The 15,988-nt window shown below is 46.1% G+C and overlaps 2 protein-coding genes across 4 annotated transcripts in view; both read right to left on the bottom strand.

The window, feature by feature from the left end:
* The window catches only part of zgc:154006 (Occludin_ELL domain-containing protein), a 29,185-nt gene extending 20,062 nt beyond the window's left edge, over positions 1-9,123 (bottom strand). For both annotated transcript variants that reach the window (XR_003870947.1, XM_029726134.1), the window contains exons 1-3: positions 9,042-9,123; positions 6,253-7,022; positions 5,699-5,860 (exon numbers count right to left, since the gene is read on the bottom strand). Coding sequence is in view for 1 of the 2 variants with exons in the window: in XM_029726134.1 (XP_029581994.1) it covers positions 5,699-5,860; positions 6,253-7,002 (912 nt within the window). In the remaining variant the exon portion in view is untranslated. The remainder of the gene's footprint in view (positions 1-5,698; positions 5,861-6,252; positions 7,023-9,041) is intronic.
* A 751-nt stretch (positions 9,124-9,874) lies between these two features.
* The window catches only part of LOC115169969 (MARVEL domain-containing protein 2), an 8,497-nt gene continuing 2,383 nt past the window's right edge, over positions 9,875-15,988 (bottom strand). Inside the window, exons 2-6 of one of the 2 annotated variants that reach the window (XM_029726133.1) lie at positions 14,247-15,395; positions 11,118-11,326; positions 10,763-10,934; positions 10,453-10,503; positions 9,875-10,130 (exon numbers count right to left, since the gene is read on the bottom strand). In XM_029726133.1, coding sequence (XP_029581993.1) covers positions 10,014-10,130; positions 10,453-10,503; positions 10,763-10,934; positions 11,118-11,326; positions 14,247-15,368 — 1,671 coding nt within the window. In that variant the 5' untranslated portion in view covers positions 15,369-15,395 and the 3' untranslated portion in view covers positions 9,875-10,013. Of the gene's footprint in view, positions 10,131-10,452; positions 10,504-10,762; positions 10,935-11,117; positions 11,327-14,246; positions 15,464-15,988 lie in introns of both variants that reach the window. The other variant, XM_029726132.1, reaches the window with a different exon arrangement.

Here is a 15,988-nt window from a genome sequence, read left to right as displayed (position 1 = left end):
TTGTGCTTGTTGTGGACAATTTGCAGTTGATGATCCCTGTTGTAGGCCAAACCGTTTGGACACTACAGACGTTTGTGAGAATTCCGATTTTCAGGATTTCTCATGGTCTGACAAACACCACTTTAGCTCGGCCACCATCCACTGCAGATGTGGAAGGCCGACATAGGCAGATGCGGTGAATAGAAATGCAGCCCACGCAAACAAACTGATATCTCTATCTTAAACTGACAGATTTTGATGGAGATTGACGCATTGACGTTTGTGTCAATAGACTCTGAAGGATTAACAAGTGACATCACTAAGGGGTCATAACTATCATCTGGATTCACCTGGCCAGTCTGTCATGGAAATGGCAGGTGTTCCTAATGTTTTGTATACTCAGTGTACAATAAGAGGGACTCCCATTTACAGTACTTGGAAACTCCAGAAGAAAAGATCTAATTCTGCACTAGACAGGATTCAGAACACCATCATAGTGTTTAGGAGCTTTAGAGAGAGGAAACTCTGCTACCTGATCTGAGCCCAACGGGCGCCAACGTTATACATCGGGTTAGGGCCGGGAAGGGCCTGTTTTTCCCTCAATAACTAGGGTACGGCAGGGCTCGGGTATCACTAAATTTATCAGTAACATTTTGAAGCTGAGCCATTTGCACGTACTCTGCTGAGCAGTACAGTCATATCTGACTAAGATCATGGTGTCGGAAGTAATTAGACCTTGTCAAATATAAAACAGGAGAGATGTTCCTTTGACTTTAGAGTTTAGACTGATCAAAAGTAGCTAACAGCTCACTGGACTCTTATGTCTCTTCCTTCATTGAGCAGAGCCAGAAATACTTTTGAGGAGATGGGGAAACTCCATTGTAATCGCATTAACGCCCATTGTGTACGTTGCCCATGCTACGTCAATGGGCCGCAAGGTGCATTCTGGGATAGGAGAGCTCTCCTTCAAGGAGTGAACTACATTGTTGGTTAAGGGCTTGTCGCTAAGCATTTCACAGTATTCAGGCACATGTGATAAATTACATTTGATTTGATTTCATTTTATTTGAATGAGTCAATTGGGCGCTAGGTCAAAAACCCAACATTAGCATGAATTTCGTCAACAAAAAGTACAATATTACAAATATTTTCCAAGATGTGAGATAATTAACTTGCTATCTGTAATATTGTCTAGCTTTGGCATCGTGACATTAACCCTCCCGTTGTCTCGGCCGGGTCAGAGCGACCCGCTGGCTCGGCCATGTGTTAGGAGCTGTTCCCCCGCGTCCAGGCCGGGTCAGAGAGACCCCCTGGCTCGGCCATGTGTTAGGAGCCGTTCCCCCGCGTCCAGGCCGGGTCAGAGAGACCCCCTGGCTCGGCCATGTGTTAGCAATGCGTGTGTTATAACCCCCTCTGCAGTTGTCCAGGCCGGGTCAGAGCGACCCCCCGGCTCGGCCATGTGTTAGCAATGCTTATGTTATAACCCCCTCTGCAGTTGTCCAGGCCGGGTCAGAGCAACCCCCCGGCTCGGCCATGTGTTAGGAGCCGTTCCCCCCCGCGTCCAGGCCGGGTCAGAGAGACCCCGGGGGAAGTGTTAGCAATGCGTATGTTGTAACCCCCCCTGCCGTTGGCCGGGTCAGAGCGACCCCCCAGGCCGGGCGCGGTGCGTCAGCGTGCAGTCGGCCGGCCGTAGAGAGGCTACTAATATTGTCAGGAAGAAGAAGAAGAAGACGACGATGAGGACGACGGCGAGGAATACAACCCCGCCGAGCGTGAGGCCGCCGCCGACGCCTCGCCGTGGTCCCGGTTTCAGCGCGGCTCAGGTCCTGGAACAGATAGCCTCCAGTGTCGACCGAGAAGACGAAGAAGACTTTTGCGATTCCGAAGAGGAGGACGTTTCGGAAGATGAAGACGGCGAGAAATACGACCCCGAACATGACGCGGACGACTCGGCCTTGCGGTCGTGCTCCTCTTCTTCGGAGGAGGAGGAGGAAGAGCGAGAGGGAGAGCGAGAGGGAGACATGGCCGCTACCCGAGAGCGAGACAGAGAGCCAGAGCCAGAGGACACGGCGGCGGCAGCCGGCCAAGCCCAAAGGGAGACGTTGCTGTCAAAAAACGGCAAAATCAAATGGTCCTCCGCGGCCTATTGCGGCCCGGACCTGCCCTGCGCCGTCCGCCACCCCGGCCCCGCTGCGACGCCTGGCCCTACGGCCTACGCCGCGCGCGCTCGACATCGAGTCCACCTTCCGGCTGTTTGTCACGCCGGCGATAGAAAGGATCATTGTGGACATGACGAATCTGCAGGGGGTGAGAAAATACGGTGACGGCTGGCGACCCATGGACTCAGTCGACCTGCGCGCCTACCTAGGGCTGCTAATCCTAGCGGGCGTCTACAGGTCCCGGGGCGAGGCCGCGGCCAGCCTGTGGGACGCGGAGAGCGGCAGGACCGTGTTCCGAGCCACCATGCCGCTCAAGGTCTTTCACAAGTACTCGAGGCTGCTGCGATTCAACGACCGCCGGTCGAGACCCGCGAGACTCGCCGCCGACAGACTGGCGGCCATAAGAGAGGTCTGGGACCTGTGGGAGGAGCGGCTGCCGGCCCTCTACAACCCGGGGTCCGACTTGACGGTGGACGAACAACTGGTCCCGTTCAGAGGTACCGTCTGTGCGTATCTGTGCGTATCTGTGCGTACGTACGTACGTACGTACGTGTACTATAGAGAGGTAGCGTCAGCGTGTAACATAAACGCCGTGCGCCCCCAATGATGAGCCAGCAGTAGTATAGAGAGGTAGCGGCATCAGCAGCAGTAGCATCATCATCAGCAGCAGCAGTAGCATCAGCATCAGCAGCAGCAGTAGCAGCAGCAGTAGCAGCAGTAGTAGCATCAGCAGTAGCATCAGCAGCATGACGCTGCTAATCTCCTTCCTCTCAACCTGGGGTCTGACTTGACGGTGGACCAACAACTGGTCCCGTTCAGAGGTACTGTCTATGTATCTGTGTATCTGTGTACGTGTAGTATAGAGAGGTAGCGTCAGCAGTAGCATCGGCAGCGGCAGCGTGTAACATAAACGCCGTTCGCCCCAAATGATGAGCCAGCGGTAGTATAGAGGGGTAGCGTCAGCGTCAGCATCAGTGACGCCGCCGCCGCCGCTAATCTCCTTCCTCTCCCTCTCCCAAAAGGGCGCTGTCCTTTCCGACAGTACATCCCCAGCAAGCCGGCCAAATACGGCATCAAGTCGTGGGTGGCCTGCGACGCCAAGTCCAGCTACGCTTGGAAGATGCAAGTCTACACCGGTAAGGCGGCCGGCGGAGCCCCCGAGAAGAACCAGGGCGCCCGCGTCGTCCTCGATCTCACGCAGGGGCTGCCCGGTGGTCACAACGTCACCTGCGACAATTTCTTCACCTCCTACGAACTCGGCCAGCGGCTCCTCGAGAGGAACCTGACCATGGTCGGCACGGTGCGAAAGAACAAGCCCGAGCTCCCTCCCGCTCTGCTCCAGTCAAAAGGCAGACAGGTCTCGTCCTCCAGGTTCGCCTTCACGCCCACCGCCACTCTGGTGTCCTACCTGGCAAAGAGAAATAAGAATGTGCTACTCCTGAGCACGCTGCACACGGAGGCCGACGTTAGCGATCGCCGAGACCGGAAGCCGGCCCTCATCCTAGACTACAACCGCAACAAGGGCGGCGTGGACAACCTAGACAAGGTGGCCGGCACCTACAGCTGCAGACGGATGACTGCCCGCTGGCCCCTGGTCATCTTCCACAACAGCCTCGACGTGTCCTCCTACAACGCCTTTGTCATATGGCGAGAGATCAAGCCCGATTGGATGCCTCGGAAGCGGAACAAGAGGAGAGTGTTCCTGGAGCAGCTGGGAAAGGCGCTTGTCAAGCCCTTGATACAAAGAAGGCAGCGTCTCCCCCGCACCGAAGCCGTGTCCGCGCTTGTCAAAGTCCTGCAGAGTTTTGACCGCGACGCGGCTCCTCCGGGAGAACGCCGCTGGCCCGGACGCCGCTGGCCCGGACGCCGCTGGCCCGGCCGCCACCCTGCGAGTAAGAGGAAGAGGTGTCAGCTCTGCCCGCCCAAGAAGGACGCCAAGACACACACGGTGTGCTGCAGGTGTAAGAAATACATCTGCAAAGGCTGTTCGCACGCCTACTGTCACACTTGTGCCCTCTGGGCCTTAGGCCGAGACGGGACAGGGTGACCCGCCGGGGACACGGGGAGTAGGCAGAATGGGAGGACAACGGGAGGGTTATGGTACTTTCAAGGAAAATAGGCACGTTTCTCGACTCATACCCTAACTTTGAGAAGGGATTATGACAACGTGAACGCAATTGTTCGACGGTCTGCTGGGCGTTATACATTCCTCCATTCATTGCCAAATGGGATTCCTATCTCCTCCTTTCTCTAATATCTCTGGCAGAGCAGCCCAAGTGGAGCCATTGCTATGTATACACAGAGCCGCCATGAGCAGAGTGCATGCAGAGCGAGCTGCCTGAGCGCAGAGCGAGCTGCCTGAGCGCAGAGCGAGCTGCCTGAGCGCAGAGCGAGCTGCCTGAGCGCAGAGCGAGCTGCCTGAGCGCAGGGAGTGATAGAGTGACAGACAAAGAGGATTTCAGGTCTTCGGACAGGGCCTTAAATTTGGCAGAAGCAATCGGGCCTGGGTAGGGTTGAGCCTGAACGTCACAGGCATGGGAAGGACTCAGGCGTAAAATTCATGCCTGTGCAGGGCTCTAGTTAGCGCTCCCAATCTCTGGCAAGGTGTTGCACAACTCTTGATTATGTGGTGTTACATCACACCGTCATGTTTCAGATCACCTCAGGATGAATGTTTCAGTCCACCTTAAATCTGTCTCAATACCCTCAGAACCATGTGTTTCAATACTCCAGCAAAGTTAACGTTTCATCTCCTTTAAGGTGGTAGCAGCTCAGTTGCCACTAGTTTTAGTGTTACAAAGCACTTCGTTTTTAGTGTTGTGCCTGGTGTTTACACACATACACCCCCTCTCATTGGCTAGAATGGTCCAACCTGACCTTGCCTCCTCCCAACTGCCTTCCATTTTTTTAAGACATTTGTTTTCATTGTTAGAGAGGCCACTTGAGTATTTGGTCAATATAATGGATAATCTGTGACCACAGCCACCTAATGATCACACCACAATGCCATGTTTATTCTTCCAACCACTATGTTGAGAGCTTTTATAAACTGGGTGGTTTGAGCCCTGAATGTTGATTGGCTGACAGCCGTGGTACATCAGACCGTATACCACAGGTATGACAAAACCGTTATTTTTACTGACCTAATTATGTTGGTAACCAGTTTATAATAGCAATAAGGCACCTCGGGGGTTTCTATGGCCAATATACCACGGCTAAGGGCTGTTCATAGGCACGACGCAACACCTCCTCGGGTGTTATTGCTTAAATATCACCACACCACAACACAATGTTTAGTCTTCCAACAACAACCTTGAGAGCTTATATCACCTTTAAGCTGTCCCCCAACAGTGACGTCCACCTTTGCTATCGATCTAGTTATCCAGGTGACAGGTTGGGACACAAAGGAATTCATTGTAACGCACTGGGTCAAACATGTGAACTGTTTGTGATGTAACCAACCACATTATGGATGTTCTTGGCCAACGTGAGTAGGATAGGACTACTGCAGTGAATTCCTGTCCATTTTTGTACCGCAAGAAATCAAATGCTCCACTTACCCAGTCCTGTACATCATTTCGTTCAGGTGGTCTGAGCAGAGGTCGGTCCCAGATAATGTTGGGTTTGCCGTGGCGCCAGATCTTACTGCGGGTTTTGTAGGCGTAGTATGCAGCTACACACAGCATCACCACTACTAACAACCCAAGCACTAACGCCACAGCCTGAAATAGAGGGTAAATTAAATGTGTTCTCATCACTACATATGATTAATTTCTTTAGGTGAATGAAAGAGTATCTATAATTAAATGTAATATGATTAGCCACAATGATTGCCATTTATTACAACAGCTATCCAACTGAGAAAACAAAAAGGGGTCAAAAGTATTTCATAGCATGTACTGTAGTAGTAAACTGTTAAAGTTTATATAGTAAAGATGTACAGTGCTCTCCGTAATTATTGGGACAGTGAAGCATTTTTCTTCAGTCTGCACTTTAACCTCATAGTCATTGTTTGATTTCAAATCCAAACTTTTGGAGTATAGAGCCATAAGAATAAAAAATGCTTCACTGTTCCAATAATTACGAAGGGCATTGAAGTAAAGCTTTGACCCACCTCTTCAGGGTCCATGTAGCAGTAGTGTTGGAGATACTGGTTGTACATGGGGAAACCCCCAGGGAACCCCGCTCCCACACTCCCACTTAGACTGGGGCTTCCCTGCATGTTCTGGCACATCATAAGCATGGGGTTATAGAGCATGCTCTGAGAGCTCTGTGACATGGGGTTGACACCGATCACGAACACAATGTCAATGATGCCCTGCAGCACCGCCAGGACAACGTCACAGACTAACACTGTCAGGTAAAACCTCCGACCGCGCATAGCAGGCGACCGAGAAAAACTCCCCACAAGGAAGCCCAGAGAAACCAGGAAGTTAATGGCCGCCATGGATATCATGGCCGACTTGGCCGAATAGGGGGTCATGTAGGAGCTGGAATAGCCATAGCTGCCTCCGTAATAGCCACCAGTGCCACTGCCAACCCCCATAGACCCTGTTCCATAGCCCCCCATTCCTATTCCTGCTCCGTGCATGTCCCAGACCAACGTGGAGGCTACACAGGCAAAAATGAGGAAACAGAAGATGACTGTCGCTCCTTCCATGGTTTTGACAAGCCCAGGAGCAGAGAACCATTTGTAGAAGTGTTGAGGCCTATCTTCCATATAGAATGAGTCAGGGGGAGGAGGGTAGGGGTCAAAGTTGCTCCTTGGGGAGTGCACAGTTCTGTGGGTGTAGAATCCATTGGAGGTAGCAGTGTAGGGAGGACTATAGATGGGTGGGTTGTCATAGTGCCGCGGCTCATACATGATTCAGAGAGAAGGGAAGCCTGCAAAACAAGACATACATTTTAATATGTCATACTAATGTACTATCATAACAAATCACATCTTATAGCAAATTATATAAATCATATCATGATATCAAATGACATCACGTGCCTTTACATCGCATTGGAACGACACATTGGATAGATTTGGAGTGTCTCTCTTCTCTCTGTGTGTTTGCCCAACCGACGGTATTCTCATTAGTTTTGTTGCCAACAACGCTCCCTCTCCCTCAGTGAACAGCACAACTCATCAGTCCACTGCAACTCAACCCAGTGGACCTCAATAATTTAGACAGCCAGCAGCAGCAGTGTGTGCAGTGATGCGTGGTGTTTTCCACTGTGCTCTCTACCTCTCAGCTGCTTAAGTCCAGGTGTCATGTGTCCTGTCCGCATGTGATGAATATACAAGGGGAGGGTGCAATATAAGGCATGTAATGATGATAGTGACTATGCCCTCACGGTTACATCTGACTGTCACCACTCTAACCTGAGCTATGTTTAGGTCTACACACACACACACACACGCACATACACACACGCACACGTTGGTTTTACTATCCAAGTGGGGACCAAAACATTTATTCCCATTCAAACTACTATTTTCCCTAACCTTAACCCTAATCTTAAACCCAAACCCCTAACCCTAACCATTAACCTAATCCTAACTCCTAACCCTAATTCTAACTCTAACCCTAATTCTAACTCTAACCCTAAACCTAACCCCTAAGCCTAAAATAGCATTTTTCTTTTGGGGACAGTGAAATGACTCCACTTGTCAAATGTTCCTTGTTTTACTATCCTTGTGAGAACTTTTGGAACTCAAAAGGATAGTAAAGTTAGAACACACATCTGTGGTCTCTGATAGGCAGGATACAGTAAATAATTCAAGAGCTGAACTCATGAAAGGCTGACAGGCATCAAAGCAAGCAAGTTCAAGGCTTCAGTCATCCAAAATACACGATACTGCTATATTCACTGGCCACAGTCCATATCCTGTATGAAATTATTATTACTAATGGTGAAAACTAATTTAAAAATGTTTTTGCATACAATTCTAAAAATAGGCCTGCACACCACAGTAAAAGCACAAGAATATTTGCCCAACCAACAAACATGCAGGCCTATAAATATAAACATGAAGGTCTAGTTTTTTTGTGCCTCTTGTGTGGAATGATCTCCAAAAGGCCTTAAAGTTGGTGGATTTGGTACCTTTAGGGCAGGGATGGTCTACAGATGGATGTGGGGGCCACCATTTCAGTGATGGGATAAGACTGTTACTACCAATTGGATATCACGAAAAAGTGTTAAAAAGTACAAAATAAAGGATACAAAACTATTTTTTATATATATATTTGAAGGTCAGCTGACATAGGCTAATTAAGTGCAGTCAGACTGACATAACAAGAGATAACCTGCTGATGCACATCAAACATTCGAAATGGCACCTTGTGTAATTGTACAGTTGAGACTGTTGAGAGTTGAATAGTAGAATACACAAGGTGCAATTTCTACAAAAAAAGTTTTTTGGGGGAAAGGATATGCGGGCACAAATTGCCCATCCCTATTCTAGAGCGATTCAGGCTGATGTTAGAGGGCCTTTTTACTGAAGAATGTGTTCGTTTTATAGGATTATGTTTCTTTTTGTGTTTGCTTTTCATGTACTGTGTAAATTATGTGTAATAGATATGTAGTGTAATTGTTGTTTGTTGATGTGTTGTTTATTAATGTGTTAGACAGGTCGTCATTGTAAATAAATAACAATTTGTTCTTAATTTACTTACCTGTATAAATAACGGTGAAATAATATAAATTAACAAGAGAAAGACTAAAAAAACGCAACCCTTAAACGTTTAGCAGCTTTTCTGCTCACACAAACAAAAAACAAAGAATTTTATCCTATATGCTACTTTAATTTTCCAGGGTTTATCAGATGGAGTCATTACATTACATTCCAAATTCCGTGTCACCAACACAGCCTGTCAAACATAATTGTAGTACCAACTGATAACGTTCACTTACCTGAAACGTCTGTAGGCTAATGTTATTGAAAAACGGTCATTGTGCAAAAAAAAAGTTTAGCATTACAGCTATTAGCACTTCGAATATAGGCCTACTTTTCGAAGCTTTTTCGCGCATGTAGGCTACATCTCCTGAAACTATTAAAAGGTGTGCACTGCCTGTTCTCTTGGCTGCTCCAATGCGCATGGCGGTGCGCAAGGTCTCAACACAGTAGACTTTTCAAAAACTATCGCGCTCTCCTTCAAAATGTGGAGACTGGAGAGAGAGAGAGAGCCTACCTTAAACTGTATGTCGCTTATCGCGTTTTTCCAGATCACTAATATAAAGGTAGAGGAGAGATACAACACATCTGGAAGAATATACATCTGCTGTATAGGCTTACCTGCATAACTCTTGACAGGAATAGATTGTTATAAATATATATATATATATATAAGTTACTAAAACAAATGTTTTTTTGTATTCTTATGGATTGTTAAAAAAACGCAAGTATTGCATATGTCATTACTGTGTTATAGATTCAAGTGGATTGTTGATTCCCTACTGCCCTTTTATCATTTCATATTTAAAAATTCATATAAAGAAAATACAAAAAAACTCTCCATGTTATGTAGTGTATATGTATAGCCCTACAAATGCAATGCTAGTCAATGAAATGTGAATTGACCCTGTTAGCATTGTCCACAAAAGTCCAAAGGTACACAGTCGCGCTCTGGGTTGGTTTACGAGTTCATTCACTCCATGACTGAAACTCACTCACAATATTTCTGGACAAGTAATCTTTACAGTAGCACAAAACATGTTGTAGGCTATAATGGAACAACACACAGTTACTGATTTGTACAGACATTTACTGAAATCCAAATAAACAACACACCAAAAAAACAAATGGTGCTTAAATAACGAAACAATCAAAGGCGTGACAGGAACAGAATAATGATGGATCTTTTGTTCCCTCTGTGTGCTATTTCTTCAGGTCCGACCCTTTGCCAAGCTGTCCTGGTCGAAATTGCGGATCCTGTTCTTGATGTGGCTTAATTTAGCTTTCAGATAGTCACAGCGTCCCTTCTTCTCCAGGAAGGCAGGGTCCTGTGAAGTCAAAAAGAAACACACATCGTGTTGACTGCAGCTCCATCACTTCACATATTTCCCCACAGACTGATTGTTTTTGGAATGTAAGCGGTGTTAAATGAGAAATCTAGAGGCCCCGTTTCAAAGTAGCAGCAATATTATTCACATGAATGGGCAGCTTTATTGAAAAAGCAAATATTACCTGGTTGTTTACACAACAGTATCAATTCTACTACATCTCAGTTGAACGTTAAAATGATTGCTGAATGATTTTTGGAATAGTTTCAGCGTGAGTGAGGAAACGTGAGAGGAATGTTAGGGGTCTCCATTCGCCACATACACTTTTGTTTTGCTCATACTTCTTCAAAATCCGCTGGATTCTCTTCTGCTCCTACATAATGGACAGAACAAACACCCACAATTAAATTGGTTAAAAGGATGAAAGATATTCATGTTTAAAAATAATATTATGCAGATGTCACATGCTATTTTTAGCCTCATTGCTCAGTGACAGTGACAATGAGATAACAAAAATATATTCAGTTCAAGCGTAGTTCCAGAAAAAAGGAAAGGTGTATTGTATCATAGTGAGATCGAAAACACCCTCGAGGCTCAAGCCCAGATTTGCAGAGTTAGATGAAATCACTCACCTCATGACTATTGCCATCTTTGAGGAGTTTTCCCATCATGGCATCCAGCTCTCTGAACTTCATGAAGGTGGTACTGATATCTTTGTGAAGGTCCTTGTACTCCTGATACTGGTCGTTAAAAACAGCTTTGTATTTTTCCCTTTCTTCCATAGAGAAGATTTCTGGATATTTACTGAAGGGATAGGGTAAGACACAAGGCTATGTTAGATAATGTCTTACTACATATCACTATTACACCTAGTGCAATTTAACCAAATATGAGCACTTCCTGTTGCTCCATGTGTACCTCAGCACGAGAGCCTCACATCCTTACACAAAATTAGTGTCAGGATATTAGGCAAATCCTCTCACTCACATTATATAGTCTGCGATGACTCTGGGCTTCTGGGCATACCCTGTGAGGTTGGCTCTGTTCCGGCTGCCTGGCTCCTCCTGATGGGAATCTGTGATGTGCAGGCGTTTGTTCGCCCTTACTGGCCTGCCCATCTCATCCTCAAACACAATCCTCTTGGTCTGGGGATTAGGAGGTTTGGTCTGGGCAACAGAGATGGACCTCAGATGCTCCTGAAGCCAAAGTTGAAGAATTATGTATCATGCAACAACTCAAAGTATATTAGATACCAAAGCATCCAATGACACATGTACACTGTGCTGAAAGGGTGAAAACAACCTGCCTCATGTTTCCTCATATGATGATTGCAACTGTGTGAAGTTATGTACAGTACCAGTCAAAAGTTTGGACACACCTGCTCATTCCAGGGTTTTTCTTTATTTTTACTATTTTCTACATTGTATAATAATAGTGAAGACGTTAAAACTATGAAATAACACATAGGGAATCGTGTAGTAACCAAAAAAGTGTTAAACAAATCAAAATATGTTTCCTATTTGAGATTCGTCAAAGTAGCCACCCTTTGCCTTGATGACAGCTTTGCACACTCTTGGCATTCTCTCAACCAGCTTCATGTGGTAGTCACCTGGAATGCATTTCAATTAACAGGTGTGCCTTGTTAAAAGTTAATTTGTGGAATTTCTTTCCTTCTTAATGCGTTTGAGCCAATCAGTTGTGTTGTGACAAGGTAGGGGTGGTATACAGAAGATAGCCCTATTTGGTAAAAAGACCAAGTCCATATTATGGCAAGAAGAGCTCAAATAAGCAAAGAGAAACGACAATCCATCATTACTTTCAGACATGAAGGTCAGTCAATGCGGAACATTTCAAGAACTTTGAAAGTTTCTTCAAGTGCAGTCACAAAAACCATCAAGCGCTATGATGAAACTGGCTCTCATGAGGAATGGAAGACCCAGAGTTACCTCTGGTGCAGAGGATAAGCTAGCCAGCAGCAGCATACCACCCTGCATCCCACTGCTGGCTTGCTTCTAAAGCCAAGCAGGGTTGGTCCTGGATGGGAGACCAGATGCTGCTGGAAGTGGTGTTGGAGAGCCAGTAGGAGGCACCCTTTCCTTTGGTCTAAATAAAATATCCCAATTCCCCAGGGCAGTGATTGTGGATATTGCTGTCTTTCGGATGGGACGTTCAACAGGTTTCCTGACTCTCTGTGGTCACTAAAGATCCCATGGCACTTATCGTAAGAGTAGTGGTGTGAACCCTGGTGTCCTGGCAAAATTCCCAATCTGGCCCTCATACCTTCATGGCCACTTAATCATCCCCAGTTTACAATTGGCTAATTCATCCTCTCCCCTGTAACTATTCCCCATGCTGTTGCTGTAAATGAGAATGTGTTTTCAGTCAACTTAACCCTTAAAATAAGGGTTAAAATAAGGGTTAAATAAAACAAATTGTTCCTTAGAGTTACCAGCCTTAGAAATCAGCAATTAATTGCACCTCACAGAGTTCAAGTAACAGACACATCTCAACATAAACTGTTCAGAGGAGACTGCGTGAATCAGGCCTTCATTGTCGAATTGCTGCAAATTAACAACTACTGAAGGACACCAATAAGAAAAAGAGGCTTGCTTGGGCCAAGAAACATGAGCAGTGGACATTAGACCGGTGGAAATCTGTTCTTTGGTCTGATGAGTCCAAATTTGAGATTTTTGGTTCCAACCGCCGTGTCTTTGTGAGACGCAGAGTAGGTGAACGGATGATCTCCGCATGTGTGGTTCCCACTGTGAAGCATGGAGGAGGAGGTGTGATGGTGTGGGGGTGCTTTGCTGTTGACACTGTCTGTGATTTATTTAGAATTCAAGGCACGCTTAACCAGCATGGCTACCACAGCATTCTGCAGCGATACGCCATCCCATCTGTTTTGCGATCAGTGGGACTATCTTTTGTTTTTCACCAGGACAATGACCCAACACACCTCCAGGCTGTGTAAGGGCAATTTGACCAAGAAGGAGAGTGATGGAGTGCTGCATCAGATGACCTGGCCTCCATAATCACCCGACCTCAACCCAATTGAGATGGTTTGGGATGAGTTGGACCACAGAGTGAAGGAAAAGCAGCCAACAAGTGCTCAGTATATGTAGGAACTCCTTGAAGACTGTTGGAAAAGCATTCCAGGTGAAGCTGGTTGAGAGAATGCCAAGCATGTGCAAAGCTGTCATCAAGGCAAAGCTGTCATCAAGGCAAAGCTGTCATCAAGGAAAAGGGTGGCTACTTTGAAGAATCTAAAATCTAAAATATATTTTGGTTACTACATGATTCCATATGTGTTATTTTATAGCTTTGATGTCTTCACTATTATTCTACAATGTAGAAAATAAAGAAAAACCCTTGAATGAGTAGGTGTGTCCAAACTTTTGACTGGTACTGTATATATTTAACTGTATTGTTCAACTTTATCAATCATATGTATTGCGTCTTCCTACAGAGATGAAACACATATGGTAGAGAATCATAATTTTCCTATATGTTGTCTTCAATTAAAAAACTAAGCTTACTTGGCTACATTGGCTACTCCTCGACTTCCGCCCTTGTTTATCTGACATCAAATACATTAGCTCTGTGGCTTTTTACCCGTAGGTGGTTGTTGTAAGAACTGATAAGATGGACTCAATTTATTAACAGTTATAGACTTGAGCTGCAGGACTATATGAAACAATGGTGTCATCCACATGGGTTGTTTTGCTGCTGTTGTTTTGAGGTCTATGGCATTGTTCTACTCATTCCTCTAAGAACTGCTTGATCTGGCACCATTCCCATAACAACTTCCAGATGACAATTTTTTTTATTAAATTTTTTCATTTAACGAGGCAAGTCAGCTAATTATGAACAAATTCTTATTTACAATGACGGCCTACCCCGGCCAAACCCTAAAAAGGACGACGCTGGGGAAATTGTGCACCGCCCTATGGAACTTTCAATCACGGATGGTTGTGATACAGCCTGGAATCGAACCAGGGTCTGTAGTGACACCTCTAGCACTGAGATGCAGTGCCTTAAACCAATGTGCCTCTCAAGAGTGCCCATTCTATTGCCCATTCTATTGCCAATGGGAAATGCCATGAGTCAACCACCTACCTGGTTCTCAAAGAACTCCCTCTCCCTGCGGGTGGCCTCATGCCTCCACATCTTCAGACACACCAGGAAGCTGATGAGGTACAGCAGCATGTTGATGAAGATGAAAGCCGTGCCAGCCATCTGTCCTCCGTCAACCCGACATAGGCTGGACATTATGGGGTTAATGCCAATGGTCATGTAACACAACCCCCCACGTTTGAGGTCATTCAGGTACACGATTCCAGCCGCCATGTAGAGGAGGAACAGGGCGACGTTGATGATGCCTTCTGTGAGTGGCCACCAGGGGGAGTCCAGGAGAATGGTACGGTAGTACATGGTCAGCCCTATCACCAGTAGGAGGATGGTTACAATCCACGTCACCCCAACCACCGCCATCACGAATGGAGTCATGGGTCCATTATAGGAGTACCCCGACGTGCCATAACTATTGTTATACAGTCCATAGGCGTTTGACCACTCACTGTCCTTATAGATGTAGGCACAGACACAGGCAAGGACCATACCCCCAAAGAGAAGCTCAAACCCAGCCAGGAGTCTAAGTAACCCAGGCCAGGATTTCATATAGGAGTACTTAAGTTTGTAGACTTCCACCTTCTCCGCATAGTACTCAGCTGGATGGATACTGGTCAACTCTGATTCCTCTGGAAGATAATGTAGTTGGTCATTGTCTATGGGACTGTCCCTCAACAAGGGCCTACGGGAACTCTTGCTGGAGGTCCCCAGTGAGTCCTTAGTGTCCCAGTACCTCCTCTCTATTATTGGGCTGACAGGTGGACTCACCCTAGTCCCATTGGGCACAATCTTGACCCCATTGGAGCTCAGATCAGAGTCAGCATCACCTTTCCCCAATTTGTGGAGAATACTGCCCCATGATTGGGGGAGGAGGGTTCTCAACCTGCCCTTTAGGGTCCCCTCGTCCCCACCATCACCCTCTCCTTGTACATGTGGAGGAGTGATGGATGAGTGGGCAGTGGAGTTTGCATCATGTGAAAGGTTATCCTCAAAGGTTCTCTGAGGTGTTAGCTCTGCTGGGTAATTGTTTGAGGAGATCCTCTTCGAAGAGGAGTTCCCATCCACACTCTCAGGGTCTCCGCTCTTGAATATCTTACTCCAGTTTTTCATGCTATGGGCTGATATACAGTAAGTGGGCTTATTTAATCATTGAGGATAGAAGAAAGATGAAGAAAGAGGAAGTACATTTTCTTGTCGTAGAGGAACTGTGTGAATCAAAAAGGAACAAAAAACAAAACAGGCTTAGGCCTACTGTAATAGGGATTTAGCATTTTTGAATGTGTATGCTGTGTATTTTTTCACTTGTAATAATTGTTTATATTAACTAACATTTTGACCAATTAATTCTATATTTACATTTTAATTTGAATCATTTTGTAGACGCTCTTGTCCAGAGCGACTTACAGTGAGTGCATTCATCTTAAGATAGCTTGGTTGAGACAACCACCTATCAAAGTCATAGTAAGTACATTTTTCCTCAATAAAGTAGCTATCAGCAAAGCAGTGCGACACTCTTCGAATAAAAGGTGCTATCTAGAACCTAAAATAGTTATTCAGGTGTCCCCATAGTCCAAGTCGATATTCATGTCCTAAGAAGGAATTCCCCTCGACCACAACCAAAAAATGGGGAAAACAAACATTACTTCCCATTGACCGCCATTGTAAAAGAGCCAACTTCGTTGTCAATTTTTTGTTATACAGAAATAACAAAACATACTGAAAAGCTGCTG

This window comes from Salmo trutta, chromosome 31 (assembly GCF_901001165.1).
Source record: "Salmo trutta chromosome 31, fSalTru1.1, whole genome shotgun sequence".
Taxonomy (NCBI): domain Eukaryota; kingdom Metazoa; phylum Chordata; class Actinopteri; order Salmoniformes; family Salmonidae; genus Salmo; species Salmo trutta.
This window is presented reverse-complemented; position numbering and strand designations above follow the sequence as displayed.